The sequence below is a fragment of the Heterodontus francisci genome, chromosome 37 (genome assembly GCF_036365525.1).
Source record: "Heterodontus francisci isolate sHetFra1 chromosome 37, sHetFra1.hap1, whole genome shotgun sequence".
NCBI lineage: Eukaryota > Metazoa > Chordata > Chondrichthyes > Heterodontiformes > Heterodontidae > Heterodontus > Heterodontus francisci.
In genome coordinates this window covers 25,889,689-25,912,192 of record NC_090407.1, presented here as the reverse complement: position 1 = coordinate 25,912,192, position 22,504 = coordinate 25,889,689, and the positions used below count along the sequence as shown (strand labels likewise).

The 22,504-nt window shown below is 42.2% G+C and overlaps 1 protein-coding gene across 1 annotated transcript; it reads right to left on the bottom strand.

Moving 5' to 3' along the window:
* Positions 1 to 2,948: 2,948 nt before the first annotated feature.
* On the bottom strand, positions 2,949 to 22,477 carry LOC137352192 (adaptin ear-binding coat-associated protein 2-like). Its single transcript, XM_068017383.1, has 8 exons — positions 22,295 to 22,477; positions 11,749 to 11,849; positions 10,649 to 10,753; positions 7,126 to 7,207; positions 6,602 to 6,710; positions 5,436 to 5,604; positions 4,784 to 4,880; positions 2,949 to 3,915 (listed from the first exon to the last, which is right to left on the bottom strand). Exons 1-8 carry the CDS (start codon positions 22,384 to 22,386, stop codon positions 3,867 to 3,869), a joined length of 804 nt encoding a protein of 267 aa, XP_067873484.1. The 5' UTR covers positions 22,387 to 22,477; the 3' UTR covers positions 2,949 to 3,866.
* Positions 22,478 to 22,504: the final 27 nt, after the last annotated feature.

Sequence of the window (22,504 nt, the reverse complement as noted above, 5' to 3'; positions counted from 1 at the left end):
TACTATGTAGTAAGAACTTATTGGCACCAGCCGAGAAATTGCTTTTGTCCAGTTAGAACCTGCGCCGCCTACAGTCAAGTTTCAGTTTTAAATAGCTCTCAAAAATTTCCCTCTTTACATATCTTGTAAACATCTACTGTATATGGTAACCTCTCGGTTGTTCCCTTTCAACGGCGTAAAGCCTAAGTTTGTCCCATTCTTCATAATTCTGACCTCATACACTCGCGCGATTAGTCTCCAGACCCTTCTTTGCACCACTTCCTGAACTTAAAAGTCTGCTTTACATCTCAAAATCATACAATAAAGCCTCAAACCTCAACCCTGTTACAATAAACTAAATAGTTACACTAATGTAATATATCAATCAGCCTGCAGTCGTGAATACCTTCAGCATAAGATGACTGACCCAAACGCAGCCGCTCTCGCTGGTTGTGCTCACACAATTAGAATAACATCACATTTAGGAGTCAGTGTCATCCTTGATGTACCATCGTGGCACCCAATATGGTCCAATAAGTGATCCTTATTAGCAGCCTCGAATCCCCCTCTCTGCTGCACTCCTGTCACTATTTTATAAATAGTTATGGCTATTCAGAACTTTCCACTCAAATCTATGGAACTTCTTAATGCCTTTCCCTCTACAATCTTGTAAAACAAGCTTATCTAATCACTTTCTAATTTATCACATTCTCCTCAACCTTGATGGCGGCCAGTTTTACACTATGGGCCTTGGCCCTTCACTTATGCATCTCACTGAATAAAAGAACCAAACTCCAAAGGAATGGAGACATGGTCTGAAATCTATCATTGTGGACTGCAGCAGTTATTAGATAGAAACATTTGCAAAGAACAAACTTGCATTTATATACCATTTTGTGCAAACTTAGGATGTGAAAAGGCACTTCACAGCCAACTAAGTTACATTTTCAAGTATAATCACAATTGTAATAAAAGGAAACGTGGCAGCCAATTTGCACACAGGTCTGCAAACAGCAATGAATTTTTTTTTAAAAATAGGTTATGTTGGTTGGGGAATAAATGTTGTCCAGGACACCAGAACTGCTTTGCACTTCCATGAATAGTGTTGTGGGATCTTTTACATCCATCCATCCATCTCATCTGAAAGACAGTACAACACTCCCTCAGTACTGCAGTGAAGTTTAAATCTAGATTGTATACTCAAGTCTCAGGAGTGGGGCTGGAAGCCACAACTTTGAGGAGGCAAGAGTACTACCACTGTCATGGATGATCAGTTCTAATTTGACTGATGTTGGTTAAGGCAGAGTCCCCAACACTCAAGTATAACTCCCAGTGCATCAATCACACAGCTCTTCCAGATGGCTAACCTCAGATTGATCTTTAATATGGTTCACAGGCTCACGTAAAACTCAGTTGGTAAATGCATCATCCAGTTCAATAGCAAGGCATTGAGACAGGAAAGTGGCAGGTTCCATTACTCATCTCAGCTGGGGACAACAGAAAGGGTGATGCAACCGAGCAAGAGAAATCACCCAGACCTCAGACTGCTTCCAGCATGTTCCTGGACATTGGGTAAGGCTGATTTGGAGACCACTCTGATGTCCCTCTCGCCGTGCTAAATTCACAGGTGATAAATGGAAAAATGGCACTTGACATCCACAGAACTGAATCCCTGCAAGAATTCAGTGCTGGGCAGGTGGAGGGGGTGGCATAGAAAAAAATGAGACATACTTGTTCACAAACTGGGCACATAATTTGGACAGCCTGGAGTGTAAGGCAATAATTAAGTTCACTTTACCTTCACATTGTGTCTTGAATATAGGGTTAAAGAGAAATAAATTCCAGACAAGCTTCCATGGCAGCGTATAAGTGGAGAAAAGTTCTTATCATTCTTTAGGTAAAAAGAAAAATATAATCAACTTGTCCATCACACCCTGACCTCAGAGAACTAGACATATCATTAAGAGTAGATCTCTCTCTATTCTTTAGGATTTTGAGGTGATTCAGAGTGAAAAGGCTTGTGTTTGAAATCATTAAGGAATTCTGCCAGTGTAATGGTTAATTATTTCACGCCTGAGTAACATTTCCTGTATGTGTAAAATATTAAGACAAAACATTTGTTAAATCCTACAGTAGCCATCACCAAGTTAATCATAAATCAGAAATAGTCAGTACTTACTACATTAGCAGTCAGGCAAACAGTGAGTGATCCCTAGCTGGTCTGCTGTGGTCGATGATGGGTTATAGAATTCTCTTTCAGCGTCCCTGGGGCGGAGCTTGCTGTAGAATTGCTCTGCTTTATTTAAACTGGTTACCTGAGCCAGTGCGGGGGACAAACCTGGCCAGAGAGACAGTCTTTGTTCTGTGGTAACCAATAGCAAACTCCTCCGAAAGACGCTAACAAACCATAATTCAGCTCCTGCTTAAACACCACTCGAGATTTGGGAACAATTGTTGTAATATTCATCTGGCTTCAATGTACTGGTAAACAAACCCTTCAGTTAGAGGCTCATCACCACGGTGATAGCTGAATTTCTTCTTGTGCAGGTTATTGTACCTCTTTTCATTAATGAAACCCAAGGAGTCACCTATTCCTTTTTAGAGTATTGCTTTCCTATATGGCAGCCTGTCTCAATTAGTAACATTTAGCTTGGAACCAGAAGGTAATGGTTCCAGTCCCACTCCTGGTCTTAAGCACATAATCTAGGCTGACATTCCATTGTAGTAGTGATGGAGTGCTGTATTGCTGGAGGTGCAGCTTTCCAGGCTTGCCCGTTGCATTGGACACAAAAGGTTCCGAAGTACCATTCGAAAAGGAGTAGGGCACCCTCCAGGTGTCCTGGCTAATGTTCCTTCCTCAACCAACACTCCAATGTGTTTACTGATGTAACAATAACTGAGCTTCAATGATAACCGATTGGTTGTGAGGCACACAGGAACAGGAGAAAAACTCTAAACATCGAAACAAATAGTTTCAATAGACATTTTTATTTGGAACATTTTCCAACTCTAAAGAAATTCCCTGATTTTAGCCCAGCATTAACATTAACAGCTCCCGATTTCCCCCCTCTCCCACAGATGCAGGATTTCCTCCCTCCCTCCAATTTGTATAAATACTGAAATAGACAAACTCTTATTTACAGACACAAATAGCTCACAGGTCAGCCCAAAAAATAAAGGTCACTGGCCAAAGCAGACAAATATTTTGGAAAAGAAAACAGAGTATTTAAAGGTCCAGTCTTCTGCTACCATACATCACATCCATCACCACCCACATCAATCAAGAAACATGAAGCATGCCCATTTCCTCGTGTGGCATGTGATTCTGTAGGACTTCAATGAATCAGTGCTTTGTTGTTTAAGTACAAATCAGTTCTTCACAGCATCCTCCCCCGCCCAACAAACTGTTACAATGGAAGATTATCACATATGGAATGGAAATCTACTGAATACAGTGCCTGTGTGAAACAGTTTGATGTGATGTGTTTAAGGAACGCTTCAAAGTTAGGACCATTATTATACATTATACCTCTGTGTAAAAAAATTCAAAAACATGGTAACTCCTTTTTGATAAGCATTTGTGTCCCATTAACCTTTATGAAATGAATCCAATCACTGTGAAACAAAAGCACTGTTACATGGCTAGGCATGTTTGGGCTCTTGTGGACACAGTGGTTACAGGGATGGGACAGACGTTCTGGTACAGATGTACTGTTAATGGAAATGAAAAGTTCCAAGGCTGCAGCCTGAGTGTCCAGAATCCTGCTGGCTCTGATACCATGGACTCCCAGCAGCTTCCATCTCCAGGAATCTCATCAGAAAAGAAGTGTCAATCATAGTCTCTCAGGATCGTAATTTCAAAGGAGAAAACAGAAGGATGCCCCATGTCAAAACTGAACCCAATTGGTGCTCTGGGCCACTTGGTTTGTAGCAGAGCTGAAGAACAAGAAAGTTAAAGTTATCAGAAGGCATTTTGTACAAAATGTATTTTTTAAAAAATGTTTATTCAGGTAGCGCATCCTTATGGCAAAGAAAACTTTCATCTCAGGTCTGGGATAGGTTCAGACCCAGGTCCCAGAGTGAAAGGACAGAGTGCCAACTCACTGCATAACAAAGTCCTGAAATGAATATTAAAATTATTTTCAGTCTATAGTAAGATAGTCCATATATGATTATTCTATCGTGGACTTTCTTTCCCTCTCTGCCACCACTTCTTTAAAGGAACAGATAGATCCAAGTCCCTTCCCATCTAACCCAAGAGAAAAAAAAAAATCACCCTTATTAATCCCTCTTTAAAACTTAATTCCTCTCCTTAATATAGCGAACAAGCTCTGTTGAAAAGTACCGAGTAACCCCAAATCAATGACGTGAGTCTGTTATGCATGTCCACTACCTTTTAAGAACAAAGTTTTTTCGAATCTCTCAACCTGAGGTTTGTAACCCTCAAAATTGTTTTTCAAGAGCTTTCAGTAGCCATTTAGTAGAATGTGTAAAACGTTTTGAAAAGTGAGAAAATGCATGCAAAAATGAAAACAAAAATAGGTTTGTGCAACAGCTTTGGAGTCACAATGACACAGTATTAGGTCTATCAGCATTTTAGGCTATTTTACTACCAGTATTGTATTGTGACTCCCCATCTAGTACCTCACTAATTGTTCAATGTAAAAGCCTTGTTAACTGCAATCTATTTCATGTACTAAGTTAACATAACCATAGCTGTCTTGATTTAGAAAATAATTACATACTTTGTTTTTAACCATTTTACCAATACGAATGTGAGGTTTAAAGAGGATGCAGCACAAACCTGGTTGCCGTTGCAAAGTCTCCCCACAGGTCAGTTGTGGCAGTGTGAGAAGCCAAAGCAGGAGATGGATTTGGGGAATCAAAGCCTCCCAGTAATTCTGCAAAATTTATAGATCAATCAAATGAAAACAGCAAGCACTATCCAAAATGATATGAACCAAACTAATCAATGAAACCTATATACAGAGGCAGTACACACTAGATTTATGAATTAACCCAGCAAGCACAGATAGTTCAGGGTGAATCCACAAGACTACGGTATAAATAGCATAAATTGGGCACCCACAATACAACTGATCCCACCTTCTGAATATAACCAAATCTATCACAGTCTGTAATGCCTCGGTGATGTTCAGTTGCTAAAACATAACCTGGCTTATTCCTTTAAGGCTATTGCTCAAGCAATCTTTGAGGAATTGGTCTAAATAGACAAATCCAAGCAATTGTAACTACTTATAAACTCTGGTAAGCAAACAAAGGTCAATTACAATTGCTCATAAATTCTACCTCCAAGTCAAAAGAAGCCAGCATGAAAAAACTGTTTGTCTCTCCATTTCAGATTGTTATACCTGGAGAGAGAAAATGAGTATCACTCAGGATACTGGTTAACAAGGCCACAGTGAAACACTCATCTTTCTGCTGGAGTACTATACCTGCAGAAGGCGACTGCGTAGGCTGTTGCGTCACTATATTCTGCATGCCCTGTGACCCTGGCGGTGGGAGCAGTATTGGTGTTTTAGTCCCTGGAGGTGGTGGGAGTAGACCTATTCCAGCACCTGATGGGCGAGGCTTAGTTGATGAGTTTTCCTTCTTCCGTACATTCTGAAAATAAAAATGGGTTGCAAATGGTTTTTACTGAACTAAAATTACACATACAATATCATGGAAGGTGACAAGCAACAATTTTCTCCCCTTCGCCTCACACTGCATTATTGTCCCTTGGTTGCCAGATGTCTTTCTGTACCTGGCCCATGCAAGCATTGCAGGTATTTGACGACAGTCCAATTCTGTCCTCACTGACCTTGATGCATGTACTTTCCAACAGAGCTCTCTGAATAGTGATCAGGATCGCTGGCTGATGTTTCTTTTCCTTGGCTCAAGGAACAGTATGGCACCCCACTGATACCAGCTAACTCAGCATAGGTTAGGATTTGAATCTGGTACCTTCCAATAAATAAGGAAGATTTTATGAATCAATCATCTGGCCCCACTCCCCATCCCTCAAGTGATAACAGACCATATTATAGCACATTTATACTTGGGGTTATCGAGAACCATACAAGCAGAGTATAACTCCACATACCACAGAAATATGGTCAGCATTCTACTTATACAGCTCTCTGCCTTATCAGATTGCTGTGACATAACTGGTGTACACTGGAGTTCTTACTTGTGTTACAGGGCCAGAAGTTCTCGCTGGGTGAATTTTTCCCACTGAAGCCCATCCCTACATTCTCAAATTATCCCTCCAAACTCCATCTTTCTAAACTCTTGTGTTGAAGTACCCACCCACCTTACTCAAGACTGTCCCGCTGAAGTGCATCTCCCCAGTACTCAGACTCCCCATCTTTTCTGGCACTTGAAGTCTCCCATTGAAGCCCACCTCTCCTGTACTCAAGTTTGCTTTTACTACTAAAATCTGGCAGGCCTAGTATCCCATACATTTATCAAACTTTGTGTGAAGAAGCTTCTTCTCATATCCGATTTAAACTGTTTTTTTGCAGTTTATATTTTTGACCTCTGGTCATACTATCTTGTCTTATTTTAAAAAAAAAACAGGTACAGGATTATTTTAACATTAACTTCTGCTGTACCTCACCCCAATACTTAGCTTGATGGTCTGTCCCTCTTTAAATCCCAAGTCCAACTTGGGTCCAGAGTCTGGGTTCTGAGCTTGTTTGGCAAGTTCACTCTGCTGCTTAACCCATCTATAAAACAAAAAAAAAATGCAGTCTGTTGCTTGGGAATAGCTGAATATTTGTAAACCACAACAGAAAGTAGCCATTAAAATGAAAATAAGCCAAAAAAGGAATCTAATAGTTTATTTTGTTGCATTAGTGACTTGAGTCATACTGATTCATTCCAGGATGTCCAAACGTCAGGTCTACATATACTTTGCAAGACTCCAACCCGGAGCGAGAATACCGTTGTAGTTACTGCCACTAGAGGCTGAAACATGGAAATATGATCTCCCTCCAGTGATTAAGAATAGATTAAAACCCCACTACAATTTGCTCCATAGATCTTAGACAGGTCTTGCAATTTCCCGATCTCAATCTTTGATCCATCTCTTCAGAAATCCTCAATCAAAATTTGTCAGTACTGTGATGTCATGCAACTTACTTGAAATGATCCTGGAGACCAACATTAAAATCAAAAGCGTCTCCCCGATCAACAAATCCAATGCCGATAAATGCACGTCGCCCTGGAAAATTAAACAAGTTTTGTCAAACGATACAGTATTTACACATCCCCTTTCCAGCCAGTAGAGCAGACTTATCAACGTGATCAAGACACAACCTTAAAGTACCACCCATAACTAGCTGATTCATGATAAAAAACACAAATACTAGAGATAGACATCCAGCCCCTCGAGCCAATACCAGAATTTGACTGGATCAGTTCTGAAGAGTCATATCCGACTTGAGATGTCAACTCGGTTTCTTTCTCCACAGATGCTGCCAGATCGGAGTATTTCCAGCACTTTGTTTTTATTTCAGATTTCCAGCATCCACACTATTTTGCATTCAATAGATCATGGCTGATCTGTACTTCAACTTCATTTACCTGCCTTTGCTTCCTATCAATTGACCCAGCAACAAGTGGGCCTTCAGCAACTGAGAGTTCCAGATTTCCACTACCCTGTGAGAGAAAGTACTTTAATTTCACTATTTAATGGCCATCTCTAATTTTAAGATTATCCCTCTCATTCTGGATTCACTCACCAGAGGAAAGTTTCTATGTATTGACCCTACTTAATCCCTTAATCTCGATTACATTGCCCCTCAACTGTCTAAACTTGAATCAGTGCTGACATAATGGGCAGCACAGTGGCGCAATGGGCGGCACAGTGGCGCAGTGGTTAGCACCGCAGCCTGACAGCTCCAGCGACCCGGGTTCAATTCTGGGCACTGCCTGTGTGGAGTTTGCAAGTTCCCCGTGTCTGCGTGGGTTTTCGCCAGGTACTCCGATTTCCTCCCACCACCAAAAGACTTGCAGGTTGATAGGTAAGTTGGCCATTATAAATTGCCCCTAGTATAGGTAGGTGGTAGGGGAATATAGGAACAGGTGGGGATGTGGTAGGAATATGGGATTAGTGTAGGGTTAGTATAAATGGGTGGTCGATGGTCGGCACAGACTCGGTGGGCTGAAGGGCCTGTTTCAGTGCTGTATCTCTAAGTAAATAAAAATTAAAAAAATAAAAACCTGGAGGTTGCTGTTTTTGTAAGGTCACCAAATTGCACAATACAAATTGAAGAGTACATGCAGAGACAAGGTTGTGCAGATTACAACAGCTCAGTATTTAATTTCCAAATTTTACAATGGGTATATGGGGAATACATGCTACACATATTTAAATAGGCCTAATAAAGAAGAAGAACAGTACAGCACAGGAACAGGCCATTCGGCCCTCCAAGCCTGCGCCGAAACCTTGTTATACTCATTGGGTTCCTTTATGGCCTGGTGCAATACACTCAAGGCGGAGTCTACAGGTTTGACCACTTCTCTGTACTGAGTTGGCAGATCTCAGTTTGACAGGGAATGAAGGGGGAATGTGGTAATAGACACAATTGGCCTCAGTGCCCCAAGGCAAGGGGAGAAGAAAAATTAACCAGTGTATGCAGGTCTGTTCACTATTCAGTGATATGGGGTGGGTGGGCAAGCAGGGGAATGTGTACAATGATCTTGTCGCCTCCACCTTCCCGCCCCTCAATTTCTCAATGGTGTGAAGGAACAGCAAAAGCTCAACTTCCAATGTTTTAAAATTACAACCTACACTTCATCCTTCAATGTAGCTTAAATGCACCATTAATATATATTTTTTTCTCTTTTTTTGAAGGTTGTGGGCATGTACTTCACTCCAGGACTTGAGCACATGATCTAGGCTTAGGCAGGGATGCAGTGCTGTAGACACTATCCTTCAGATGATACATATAAGTTGAGGTTCTTTCTGCCAGTTCAGGTGGATATCGCGGAACCCCTGGCAATATTCAAAGAAGTGCTGTAAGCTCTGTCTCTGTCATGGCCAACCAACAGCCAAATCAGTTTAACTGATCAGTCATCATCTTACTGTTCGAGAGATCCTGCTGTGAGTAGAATAGTTACTGTCTTCACAGACAAATAGCAGCGCACATCAACGTCAACTTAAAGCTGTGTGGATGCTCGGCAATCGGGAACATACCACACAGGGAACAAACAGGCCGCGCACAAGCAGTGGTCCCTATTAGACGTGGGCGTGCGTAATCACGCAGCAATTTAAAAAGGAACCATGCTGTGCAACAAATGGGCCGCACACAGAGGAGAGTTTTTAAGCGCTCTGGGATGTGTTGTTACGATGTTCAGTACCATTTGTAACAACTCATACTGAAGCAGTCAGTGTCCATATGCTGATAAGTGGCAAGTAACATTCGTGCCACACAAGTGCCAGGCAATAGCCATCTTCAACAAGACAGAATCTAACCATCTCTCCTTGATATTCAATGGCATTACCATCGCTGAATCCCCCACCATCAACATCCAGGGGGTTACCATTGACCAGAAACTGAACTGGAGTAGCCATATAAATATTGCGGCTACAAGAGCAGTTCAGAGGCTGGGAATTCTGTGGCATGTAACCCACCTTCTGACTCCCCAAAGCCTATCCACCATCTACAAGGCACAAGTCAGGAGTGTGATGGAAAACTCTCCACTTGCCTGGATGAGTCAGGCTCTACCACCACTTAGGAAGGTCGAAACCATCCAGGACAAAGCAGCCCACCTGATCAGCACCCCATCCACCACCTTAAAACATTCACTCCCTCCACCACTGACTCACAGTGGCAGCAGTGTGTACTATGTACAAGATGCACTGCAGCAATTCACCCTGCCTCCTTCAACAGCACCTTTCAAACCCACAACCTCTTCCACCTAGAAGGACAAGGGCAGCAGACACGTGGAACATCACCATCTGCAAGTTTCTTCTCCAAGTCACACACCATTCTGACTTGGAAAGATATCGCCGCTCCTCCACTGTCGCTAGATCAAAATCCTGGAACTCCCACCCGAACAGTACTGCAGCGGTTCAAGACGGCAGTTTACCATCATCTTGTTAAGGGCAATTAGGGATAGGCAAAAAATGCTGGTCTTGCCAGCGACGCCCACAACCCATGAAACAAATAAAAAAAAGCACTTTATAATATTGTTGTTATTGAAATTAGAGGGAACATTGGTGTACATCAGGGGGAAAAAAATCAGTGTAGCATATTAAGGCATTCAATAAGGCACAATACAAATACAAATTAATTCTCTTATGGCTAGTCTCTTTCTCCTTTATTGTGGGTTTTTCCACTTATAAGTCTCTCTATAATGTGACCTGTGCCTGGATGAGTCAGGCTCTACCACCACTTAGGAAGGTCGAAACCTGTTGATTACAACAGAAGATTAGTTAAAATTAATTGATGTGTTGCTGAAGATGTCATGAATGACCTCTGGCAGCTGAAACCACATAATTCAGTGAAAACATTCTCAAGTTAAATAAAAATAAACGCATGAAATGACCTTGCAGCCAAAATCATGCAAAAATCCATGTCCATCAGCACATTACTAGACACTATAGAGCTAAGAGTTTCAGATACCAGGCCTGAACAAAACCCCCAGGTAGAATTACCATTTCCATCTTCAATGCGAATGACAAAGTATCTGCTGGAGTCAACAACACTCTCCACCGCAATCCCAGGAAACTGGTCCACTGGTGACTGTGCGAACAACTCTCCTGAGGAAAGACCAAGCCAACAATACAAAATTAAACACTATTTCAACCAGCATAACAACTTTGGTCACCCACAAGTCAATTTTCTACAGTGGTTAGTGCGGCCTCAAGAGCTCACTACAGAGTATGATCCGCTAACCGTACATGTAGTAAACAAAAACACACCCATTAAGAAACAAGTACTTTCTCACATACATTACTGTTGGTACTGGTACCTTTAATTATCGCATTATAAAAATGATTTTGATGTCAGGAACGTGGACACTGGCATTTCATTTGGTGATATTACAGGACAAATATTACGAGCATATGAATTAGGAACAGGAGTAGGCCACTCGGCCCCTCGAGCCTGCTCCACCAGTCAATAAGTTCATGGCTGAATTGCTTACTCCACATTTTCACCTACCCATGATAACCTTTCACTCCCTTATCAAGAACCTATCCACCTCTGCCTTAAAAATATTCAAAGACTCTGCTTCCACCACCTTTTGAGGAAGAGAATTCCAAAGACTCAGGACCCTCAGAGAAAAAATTTCTCCTCATCTCTGTCTTAAATGGGCGACCCCTTATTTTTAAACAGTGACCCCTAGTTATAGATTCTCGCACAAGGGGAAACATCCTTTCCACATCCACCCTGTCAAGCTCCCTCAGGATTGTATATGTTTCAATCACGTCGCCTCTTACTGCTACAGCAGGAAGCTCCCTTGTAGCATGCTAAAATCACGGTGACAATTAGTGGTACTTGCTGCTTTATCAATATCAAATTTTTTTGAATAAGTATGTTCACCTTTATTGAGCTTACCGTCTTGAGTGTAATGTGAACAGGACACTCCATCTGCCCTGAACAGTATGTATGCTGTTTATTGAGATTGGGGGGAAGTGGTGGGGCGGGGCAGGGGGAAACAAGGGATTTTACTGTAGAGGCTAGAATTGGGCTCTCTGAATTGAACATTGATCATCTCTCAGGCAATTTGAATTTTTTGAGTTGCATTGAATACCTGAATTCTTGTCTTCCAACTTAATGTAAGCAATATTTCCTTTTGCTGTTATCCGGAGTCTCCCAGTCCAGTCAGGTTGGTCCAACTTCCAATCTGCAGCTCTGAGCAAGAAAAGGGGAAGCATTACAACAATGCTACTTAAAAACAAAACACTCTCAGCACAGACATTTCAGTGCTATTGTGTACTTCAACAATGATTTTCACACATTAATAATGCCGTTCCATATTCAGTGGTAGACGCATTCACATTTGTCAGCCCTTCACACTTAGGGACATAACCACGCTTGCAGGTTTATTTCTCGACATCTGAAATTTCTTGGAACGTTTTATGATATTGAATGCATCATATAAATGCAAATTGTTGTTGTTAGGCATATCTGAGTAACAAGCCATCATCTGAGGCCAGTATCTGCACCACTGTTCAGGGTGACCCAAGGCTGGTGGAATTCTTCAGTTAACAATAAAAGGCACATAACATTCTCCCACCATATAACTCATTAAGTTTCCAAAATGGTCAAATTGGCCAAGATATAATTCTGTGCATGGAATTACAAACAGGCATATCTTTGAACACGTCCAGCAACACAGTATGTAGCCCACCATTATAAAGAACATTGATGACTTCTGGCAGAAGAGATCATCTACACTGCAACATTCCTCTGACCCAAAACTTGTTTAAGAGTGAATTCAAGTACTTGACGTGGTCGCGAAGAGCAAAGTGCAGGAAAATTTAGAATTTTCCAGTGTGGCCATCCTCCCCGACTGCATACTTATGATTCGTTCAGCTCAGGTATTCCAGAGATGTTGATTCGCTGCTGGGCAGACCCTCCAAATCTCACCCCCAGATGGCCAATATAACTCCAGATAGTGGGCATTGGCAGGTTATTCCATCAGTGGAGGGCATAACAGCTAAGTTTAGTCCTGCCCTTCTCTAATGTCCACACAGATGCATTTTCCAGCAGCAGTCATTGGTTAGTGATCAGAAGTCCTTGCTGATTTTTTCCCCCTTTTCCTTAACCTAGGGTTGTCAAACTGTTGCCTTGTCTGAGTAACAACTAGGGATTGAACCTGGGACCTTTGGGGCTGTGACTCGTGTTTGGCTCAAAATCTTATGAAGTATGGATAACTGAATTTGGAAAATTCCCCTCTTCCACCTCAGCTATTGTTATCTCTCTAAACAATGCAGCTCAGGTAGTTTTCTTGGTACCTATGGGTTTGTGTGTTTCAGTTACTGGAGACAAAGATGGAAACATGAGAAGGTTTGGCAGTGTGCCAGGTTGATTAATTTTCAGGACCTTGCACTATTAAACAATTCGCTTGTTCTATGATACTGCTATCCAAGCTCGTTTTGTGTTCCGCAAACAGAATTAAGTGCAAAAAAATTAAAAGCCAAGATACAAACAGGATATAATGAAACATGGCCTAAGCACATCTTAGTAATGGCTTTTAGTTTCTCTTCCTCTTTCTGCCATCAAGAATTTGAGATGCAAAAACTCCATTTCAAACTGATCATAGACCCCATAATTACAGGTCAGAAACAAGCATAGTACAATCAGCCCAGAGTGAAATGAAAATGATCAAAATAAACGTAAAAAGTTATTTAGCGAAAAGATGAATCATAACATTCTAACTGTTTAATTCTGGTTGTTTGGGTTTCAGTTTTGGCTCAGTGGGTGGCACTTTCGCCTGAGTCAGAAGATTGTGGGTTCAAGTCCCAATCCAGAGACGAGGTCAAGCGCTGGTCTTAAACCAACTAGTGGCCGCTATGCTATGGTACTGTTTGGTCGCTTTGATCCTGCCTCCCAAATATGTCAGAGATTCAGAGGGAGCTCATTGACATCTTCTGGGATAGAGGAAGCATCAGATTTCTTCTGTGGTTCTGGTTTTCCCACTTGCAGTCAGATGCTGGTGTGCCTCCGCTCAGGCTGTGACTCGCTGCCTTCAGACCCTGCAGAAATACCTGTACGCGAAGGATGTTCCCAAATATGTGCGATGGTGATTTTCTTCTGCCAGATACACTGACTGATTTATGTTCATCAGCTCCTTTTCATCAAGTTCCATGGCATACAAATGGCCTTGTGAGACTTTCCTGTCTTCATCAAAGTTTCATCAGGATCTGTAATATAGTTGCCTCCAGCAGAAGCTCTCCTCTGTCAGACAGTGGCTAGCTCAGCAGAGTAACCACTCCACAACCAACACCTCCATGTAGCTGACAGAGCAGAGGGCCCAGGCTGTGGGAGTAACCAAGTTGGGATGAAAAGGATGGAGGTGGAGTGAGCTTTGTGTCACTGGAGCCATAACTGATGTTCTGGTGCTGTGCCCAGACCGTACCCAAAGTCTTCCAGGCGTCGAAAGTCACAATTGGCGCTGACTCAATTAGATGTGTTGAGAAGTGATCCTGCCCAATTGTGCACTCGCTCAGACGGAGTTTATCAGTGTGAGGCCTCAAACCCTCCTTCAGGAGCCCGTGCCTCACAACTTGAGTCATCTCATGGAAATCCCTCCATGCTATTCCACAGGCATTTCTTGTACAGGCTGCTCTTGCACACTCTCCACTTCCTTGCTCTCGTCTGGGCATGCCCTGGCATGATCTCTATCCGACCAACGGAGGCCCCAGTGGAAGGCTCTCTATGCAGGAGTCCTGCCCCGCTCCATTGGGGATCTGGGGTGGGCTGTGTTGCATAGAGCAGTAGCATGCAACAGTTTTGTTTAAAGCACCTCCACGGATTCCCAGGTTGTATCTGAGGAGTTGTCCATGGTCCAAATGCATATTCAGTTTGAGAAGTTGCAGCCACTGGTTTGTTACCTTAAGGCGTTGCTCCTCAACCTTTAGTTACACTTTAGTCCAACTCTGCTAATCTTTGGCTGCCCTGTGTGGAGTTATTAAGTCAAAGGATCTTCTGACCTACTCAAAACAGCAATTTGTAGGTCCAAGATGAACGAGGCTTTTGGAGGGGGTGGGCTGCTCGCCTGCCTCTCTCCTGCAACCTTTTCCATGCCTGGGTGGCCCTGGAGAGACAGCAAGTTTAATGCCATCCATGAATATTGTACCCTGCAGAGTACAGAGTGTCTTACAGACACTGCTAACATTATGATTTAGTTGGAAAGGTCCCCTTTGCTTTTTGGGGCTTTGTTGTTTATTTTGGCTTCTTTTAGCTTGATTGGACCATATGTTTCTTTCCTATATTAGTGGTGCTCTAAGAGGGGCACTTCGATGGGCCAAATGGCCACCTTCTGTGCTGTAAATGACTTATGATTCTTACTTGGTGATCTTTGCGCAGCCTAGTGTTACCCTTATTGGTCCATCAAAAAAAGCCCACTCGAAACTTGAACATAATCTAGACTGACACGCCAGTGCAGTACTGAAGGAGTGCTGCACTGTTGAAGTTGCCGTCATTTGCATGACTACACTTCAAAAGTATTTCATTGGCTGTAAAGCTTTTTGGGACATCCTGAGGACATGAAAGGCACTATATAAATGCAAGTCTTTCTTTTAGTATTTGCAACTATTATAAACCTATGTCGCTCATGTATGGGGAATACAAGGGATATCCCCTACACCTGTACACAAAGACTCTGCCCACAGTCCATGTGATGCTGACTTGGCTTCAATGCATTGAAATGTCAAGTTTTCTCTTTCTTTTTGAACTCCCCCCATCTCTCCTAAAGACAGTGGTCCTCTGCTCAAGTGCTCACCCTTCATGCATGAACCTGGACAGGTTATTTGATTTTAGTGAAGCAGAGCTAGCCCCATCCTGATGTCCACAAAAAGGTATTTTCAAGCAGGAATGACTGGATAGTAATCAGGAGTAATATGTCTGGTTGATTTCCTCCTTCCCAACATGGGAAGATTGAAGCCAATTGGAGCACGCCTAACTTCCATGGTGGTTATGATCAGCTAACTCTGTCGAGATTATCTTAAAACCTGGTCAAGTTTGCATAGGTCACTTCTACACTGGCCAGTGAATGGATCAATTGAATCACTAGAGAAATTGTCGAGGAGTGTCAAAAGTAAATGCTTATTTAGTCCTGACATTTCAGCCATGATCCAACTGAATGGCAGGACAGGCTTTAGGGCTGAAAGCTCTATTCTTACATCACTGCCCTGTATCCAGGGGCAGAATAAGGAATATACTTCTGTTGATTCACTCTTTCAGTCAATATTACTGGTGCTGATTATGCCTAATTACTTATAGGCAAAATTTAAAATTTATTTTCTCTTTTCATTTAGTTTTATGGACTATCTTGCTCTGTGCTAGGGAGTTAATAACAATTGCTTGTAAACCCTGCTTCTTGTTAGGTGTTTCCTTCCTGCATTTGTTTAAACTCTTCCTCCACATTACAGATCTCTGATCATGTGAAACACAGTTGGCAGGCACTTCCAGCATGGTTCAGACTGATTTTTTCTTTCTTGGTAAAACAGCGTCAGCAAATAATTTCACTGTGTATTTGGTACTCTAAAATCATTCCAGATTCAGCAGATAAATTTGCAAAGTCAACATCCTTTAGGAAAATAAAATATCTAACAACATGAATTATAGATCACACAGTAAATGGACACTGCAAGTATGATACTGAACCAAAATAACCAGGATTAGCATCCCTGCTGTGGCATTACAATTAGCCCCGAGTGGTGAGGGGGGGTTAAATTAGCCAAGGTTCCTGCTTTGATTGTTATCCAATGACTCTTGCACATGCTAAGACATTATGCATATACAACAACTTGCAGTTATGTCGTGCCGTCAATGTAGAAAATCACCCCAAAGGCAAAATTAGCAAAAATTGACACTGAGCCAAAGGAGATATGCTGAGGGGTGACACAAAGTCTTGGCACTGAGGCATGGATGGAGACAGGGAAATGTATGAAAGCAGTAGACATTTTTTTATAAAGAGGAGTTTGGAAGCTAAGTTCAGTGTCAAATAAGCTGCCAAAATTGTGAACAGTCTGGTTCAACCCGAGACAGTGGCCAGGGAAAAGAACTGGAATCGGTGGCAAGGATACAAAGTTTGAGGCAGGGGCTGAAAATAATGGTTTTGACCTTCCTAATGTTTAACTGAAGGATATTGCAGATCACCCAAAACTGGATTATGGAAAAGCAGGCTGACAGTAGAGAGGCAGTGAAGGAGTCAAGGGAGGTGGTAAAGAGGTAGAGTCAGATCAGCCAGGTCTCATCAGTGTATACGTAGAAGCTGATCCAATGTCTTCGAATGATGTTGCCAAGGGCAGCATGTAAATGGGGACAAAGGATACATCTTTGGGGGATTAAAGAGGTAACAATGCAGTGCCAAGAAGATAAGTAAATAAAAATAGGAAATGCTGGAAATACTCAGCAGGTCTGGCAGCATCTGTGGAGAGAAACAGAGCTAATGTTTCAGGTTGATGACCCATCATCAGAACTAGGAAAAGTTAGAAATGTAACGGGTTTTAAGCAAGTGAAAGCAGGGAGGGTGGGATAAAGAACAAAAGGGAAGGTCTGTGATGGGGCGAAAGACGGGAGACATGAAATGACAAAAGAGCTGATGGGGCAGAGTCAAAGGAAGTAATAATGGGACAAGTAGAGACATAAAAGATGTGTTCAGACAAGGTGCGAAAGGCAGAATAAAGCCTGGCTAACCAACCCGAACCCGACTAGACCCGCCTACATGTGTCGGGTTCGGGTCAGGTCGAAATTCCGAGTCCAGCATTCAGGCTCGGGTCAGGCTGGATACTGCTTCTGGGAAGTCACAGGATCAGGCTTACCATGATTCCCCACAAATCCAGCTGCAGGAATAGCCTGCTGCTGGAACAGATGAAGGAGATTCGTGTCGAGCTGGATCGTGTTGGGAGCGAAAAAAATTAAAAGGGCTTGGGCTGTCTGTGGTCAGGTCAGGTTTTAATTTTATACCCGAGCCAGGCTTTATGGCAGAATAATGAACAGCTGCCATCCGAAAGCAAAACAAGATTAAGACCAAAACATGCAAAGGAAACTAAATGGACAGCAGAGATTATGGTCTGAAATTGCTGAAATCAATGTTGAGTCCAGAAAGCTGTAAAGTGCCTGTGAAAGATGAGGTGCCGTTCCTCGACTTTACATTGAGCTTCACTGGAACATTGCAGTAGGCTGAGGATAGAGATGTCAGTGAGAGCAAGATGGAGAATTAAAATGGCAGGCCACTGGAAGATGAGCCCTGGCTGGACAATGCTCTGGCTATGATTTGATAGGGAGAAGTGGAACCAAGTCAACGCAGTCACACATAGCTGGGCAACAGGAGAGGTAGTGAAGCACGATGGTAAAGTCAAATTGCTTGCTCAACTCTCAAGAGGAATAGGTACCTGGCCTAGGTTGTGGGGCCCATGGGACAGTCAGTCAGTGATTTCTGGACCAGAAAGGGATTAAATTGGAGGGAAAGAACAAATCCTATCACAATATCGAAGCCAAGACATACACCAATGAATCAGCAAGAGTAGTTACATTAAGCAGTGATCGATGCAGCTATTTAGTGCATCACGTACCTTGCAGTTTGAATGATAAACAGAGTTGAAACAGAGAATAATACTAATAGTACATGTCCAGCAGCAACAATGGCACTGTGACTGGCTCTCTCAGTATGTTCCTGGAAACATACGTTCTGTAGTTTCACAGAGGGATCAGGCAGTGTGATGTTAATTAGCTGGCAAACTGTCTGTGGATTCTGCTGGTAACTGTCACTTTCAATTTGTATGTTATTAGTGGGATTCTGCCTGTCATAATTATTAGATGTTTCTAAGTAACTATGGTTTATTTATGCACATACATATACAATCACTTTACACAATTTTAAGATTATATTTTTGCCCGCATCATTTTTCTCAGAGCAATGCTTCCCAGCTGGGCAGGTGAGTGGCTTGCAGCCACGTCACAATAAAATATTAAATAGGAAGAACTTCCAGTTTGTAGTTGCCTGGGTTCTATTGCATATTATCACAACACTCCCCCAAGACATTCTCAATCAAAATGAATACATGAATTCTAACATGGCAAGAATTCTATTTTGCTATAACTTGAATGTGGATGGATGGTGACAACTTTGCTGATGCAGATAATTCTCACCAAGCATTTCACACACATGCAATTAAATAGTGTGCAATTCAGTAAATATTTTCAGTTACACAAATAAAACTCCCAGAATCTAGCTGGGATTTCCAAAGCTCAAGATTCTCATGCTGACTTCCTGAAGTTTAATTTATTCCAGACTCTATTTTATTGGAACCCATGCTGTTAAATTACTCCATGACAGACCTGTTGTGAAAAACATAGAGTATGCTGCATGGAAGATGGTAGGTCTGCTGCGCTATTGTGGAGCAATTCTATAGACAGAATCCTCACTTCATTGGAAACTTTATCTATTGAGGCCTGGAGGATAGGGTTCCTCAGTAGCAGCTCAATTGTAATACAAGATCAAAACACTGTATTCGCATTGAAGATAGGAGTTTCTTTCTCAGCAGGTTTTCTCCACCTTGACTATTCCAACGCACTCCTGGCCACCCTCCCATTTTCTACCCTCCATAAACTGAAGCTCACTCAAAATTCTACTACCTGTATCCTAACTCGCACCAAGTACCGTTCACCCATCATCCTGTGCTTGCTGACCTACATTGGGTCCTGGTTGAGCAACTCCGCAAATTTAAAATTCTCATTCTTGTTTTCAAATCCCTCCATGGTTACCCATCTCTGTAACCTCTCCCATCCTTACAATCTTCCGAGATATCTGCATGCTTCCAATTCTGGCTTTTTGCACATCCCCAATTTTTAAATCGCTCCACCACTGGCGGCCGTGCCTTCAACTGCCAACGCCCTAAGCTCTGGAATTCCCTCCTTTAGCCTTTCCACCTTTGTTCACTACAACCTATTTCTTTGACAAAACTTTGGTCTCCACTCCTAACACCTGCTTACATGCATCGGTGTGACATTTGGTTTTGTAACACTCTTGTGAAGTGCCTTGGGATGTTTTACTAACAGTGAAAGATGCTATATAAATGAAAGTTACTGTTGTTAATGCATACAGTGTGAAACCAATCCTCAGCTCTTGCCCTTATGCCAAGTTGTTTCCTATGAACATACAAATTAAGAGTAGGCCACACGGTCCCTCAAGCATGCTCTGCCATTCAATAAGTTCATGGCTGAACTGATTTCTCCACATTATCACCTACCCCCAATAACCTTTCACCCCCTCGCTTATCAAGAATCTATCTACCTCTGCCTTAAACATATTCAAAGAGTCTGCTTGCACTGCCTTTTGAGGAAGAAAGTTCCAAAGACTCATGATCTGCAGAGAAAAAATTTCTCCTCACCTCTGTCTTAAACGGGCAACACCTTATTTTTAAATAGTGACCCCTGGTTCTAGATTCTCCCACAAGGGAGAACATCCTTTCCACGTTCACCCGGTCAAGACCCCTCAGGATCTTACATGTTTCAATCAAGTTGCCTCTTATTCTTCAAAATTCCAGCAGATACAAGCCTAGCCTGTCCAATCTTTCCTCATCAGATAGCCTGCCCATTCCAGGTATCAGTCTAGTAAACCTTCTTCCAACACATTTACATCCTTCCTTAAATAAGGAGACCAATACTGCACACAGTACTCCAGATGTGGTCTCACCAATGCCCTGTACAGCTGAAGCATAACCTCCCTACTTTTGTACTCAATTCCCCTCACGATAAACGATAACATTCTATTAGCTTTCCTAATTACATGCTATACCTGCATACTAACCTTTTGCAATTCACGCACTAGGGCACCCAGATCCCTCTGCATCTCAGAGCTCCGCAATCTCTCACCATTTAGATAATATGCTTCTTTGTTATTCTTCCTGCCAAAATAGACAACTTCGCATTTTCCATTATACTCAATCTCCATTCCGGTTACACAGCCTGTATTATTGAACAGTTAGCTATGTTTTGAGAGCAGTACTAATGGGACCTTGCACAAAGTTCAAAAACCAGATTCTGTAGTAACAGCATCCTGCCTGACAATATGAAACATTTCCTCCAAGCACTCCAATTCAACAACAGGATCAAGGTCAGTTTCCGGGTTCACTAACTTTAATAAAAAAAAACAGTAAAGGGGTACATTCTATTATCGTGCTTTATGAAATAAACACTCCACCAACCCAGTAGGTTCATAGCTCTGCACCGGCCTGCTCACCTCACAAGGGTCACCTCCTTCTACTATTCCTCTTACCCTGCCTTCTATGCCTCCCCTAAACCAACTAGTCCCATCTCCCTTTACTACACTTCTAACTCAACAAGTACCACCTTTTTCATTTGCACCCGTGAGGTATTTCTTTTAATGAGATTTTAGAAACAAGAGGTCAGTGATTTTACTGGAAGATGTAGGAGTTAAACAGTCGATTACTGCCAGTAATTGGAAGCAAGCAATGTCTTGCCAGAAACATAACTGATGTAACTCTAAATTTTCCTTGTGAAACTCATTTATTTAATTTTGCTTTTGAATGGTTGTAATATAAAATGTTAACATGTAATTATTTTCATCTAATTTATTAGCACAGGTAAAATAGGAGGTTTTTTTTTTAGACAATTGGGAAAATGCAGGCACTCAAGTTTTTATAAGCAGGGTGACCATAAATGCAAGACCTCATCAACACTGCTCTCTTCTGCAAGCTCTCAATACTGTCCACACAATATTTGCCCGATATACAACTGCACCATCACAGCTTTGGCCTTCAATGTGGCATACAATTAACTATTCAATTTCACTTGTGTAACAATAAGTTCAACACAAATAGTTCACATTTCTGCAGCAAAACCACTTTTAACAGAGTTACACATTTGAACCTTGAATAAGTGAGGAGGGCTTTCCCAGAGCTTTAAGTAGCAGCAGTTAGCTGTCCAGGTCATTCCAAATAGCATAGAGCCACCCAAATGACATGGGACTGGATACCATATCAAATAATGCCAGAGACAATTATGGCCAGATCACATTTTGGGTTTTCCCCAGGATCCTTGGACAAGATTCTGCATTTACTATTTGTTGTACTTAGTGATCAACAATCAAATTATTTCCAACTAGTGGCCAGAATTTTAGAAATGCTGTTTTAGCAATGGCCAAAACAACAGGATGCGCATTATTTTGTTTTACAATGTTTATGGTACTGCGGCTATTTTCTCAAAAGGGAGACGCTACAGCTATAGAATTAACATTGTTCACTGATCATCCAATATTTAATTGTTAAGGCTAAGTTCAAAATGATTAATACAAAAAAAAAGTTCCTCATTCCAGGGGAGGTCAGTCTTTCCCCTCTTGGGATTGCACACATTTTCTTACATGAAGATCATGTCACTGTCCTCCATGACTCTTTCCCCCATTCCCCAACTCTTGAAGACCTATATTTTCCCTCACTCTGCATCTTTAAGTTATTCTACTACTTCATTCCCCACCACACCCCTCAGTCAACCTCTTTCTCGCGTGCATTCCCTTCACTAGAAACGAGAACTTCCACTACCACTCAGACCGTGCTTTATTATTATGGCGAGCCGTCACTCCCTTCTTCCCTGAAGGCCCCGTGTACCTGTAGCCCCGGTTCGTTGCTCTGGGCGGGATCCTATAAACATGAACCTCCGGCTTCACACAGAGCACCGACTCGTAATCACTTTCCGCCATCTTACTACCCGCCGCACCACCAACTACCGGAGGACCCAATGCCGACGCGCCCAACAATCGCGGGGCATCACGGGATATTGGAGGAGGTGCCGCCGACGCTGGCTCCCGCGGCATCACG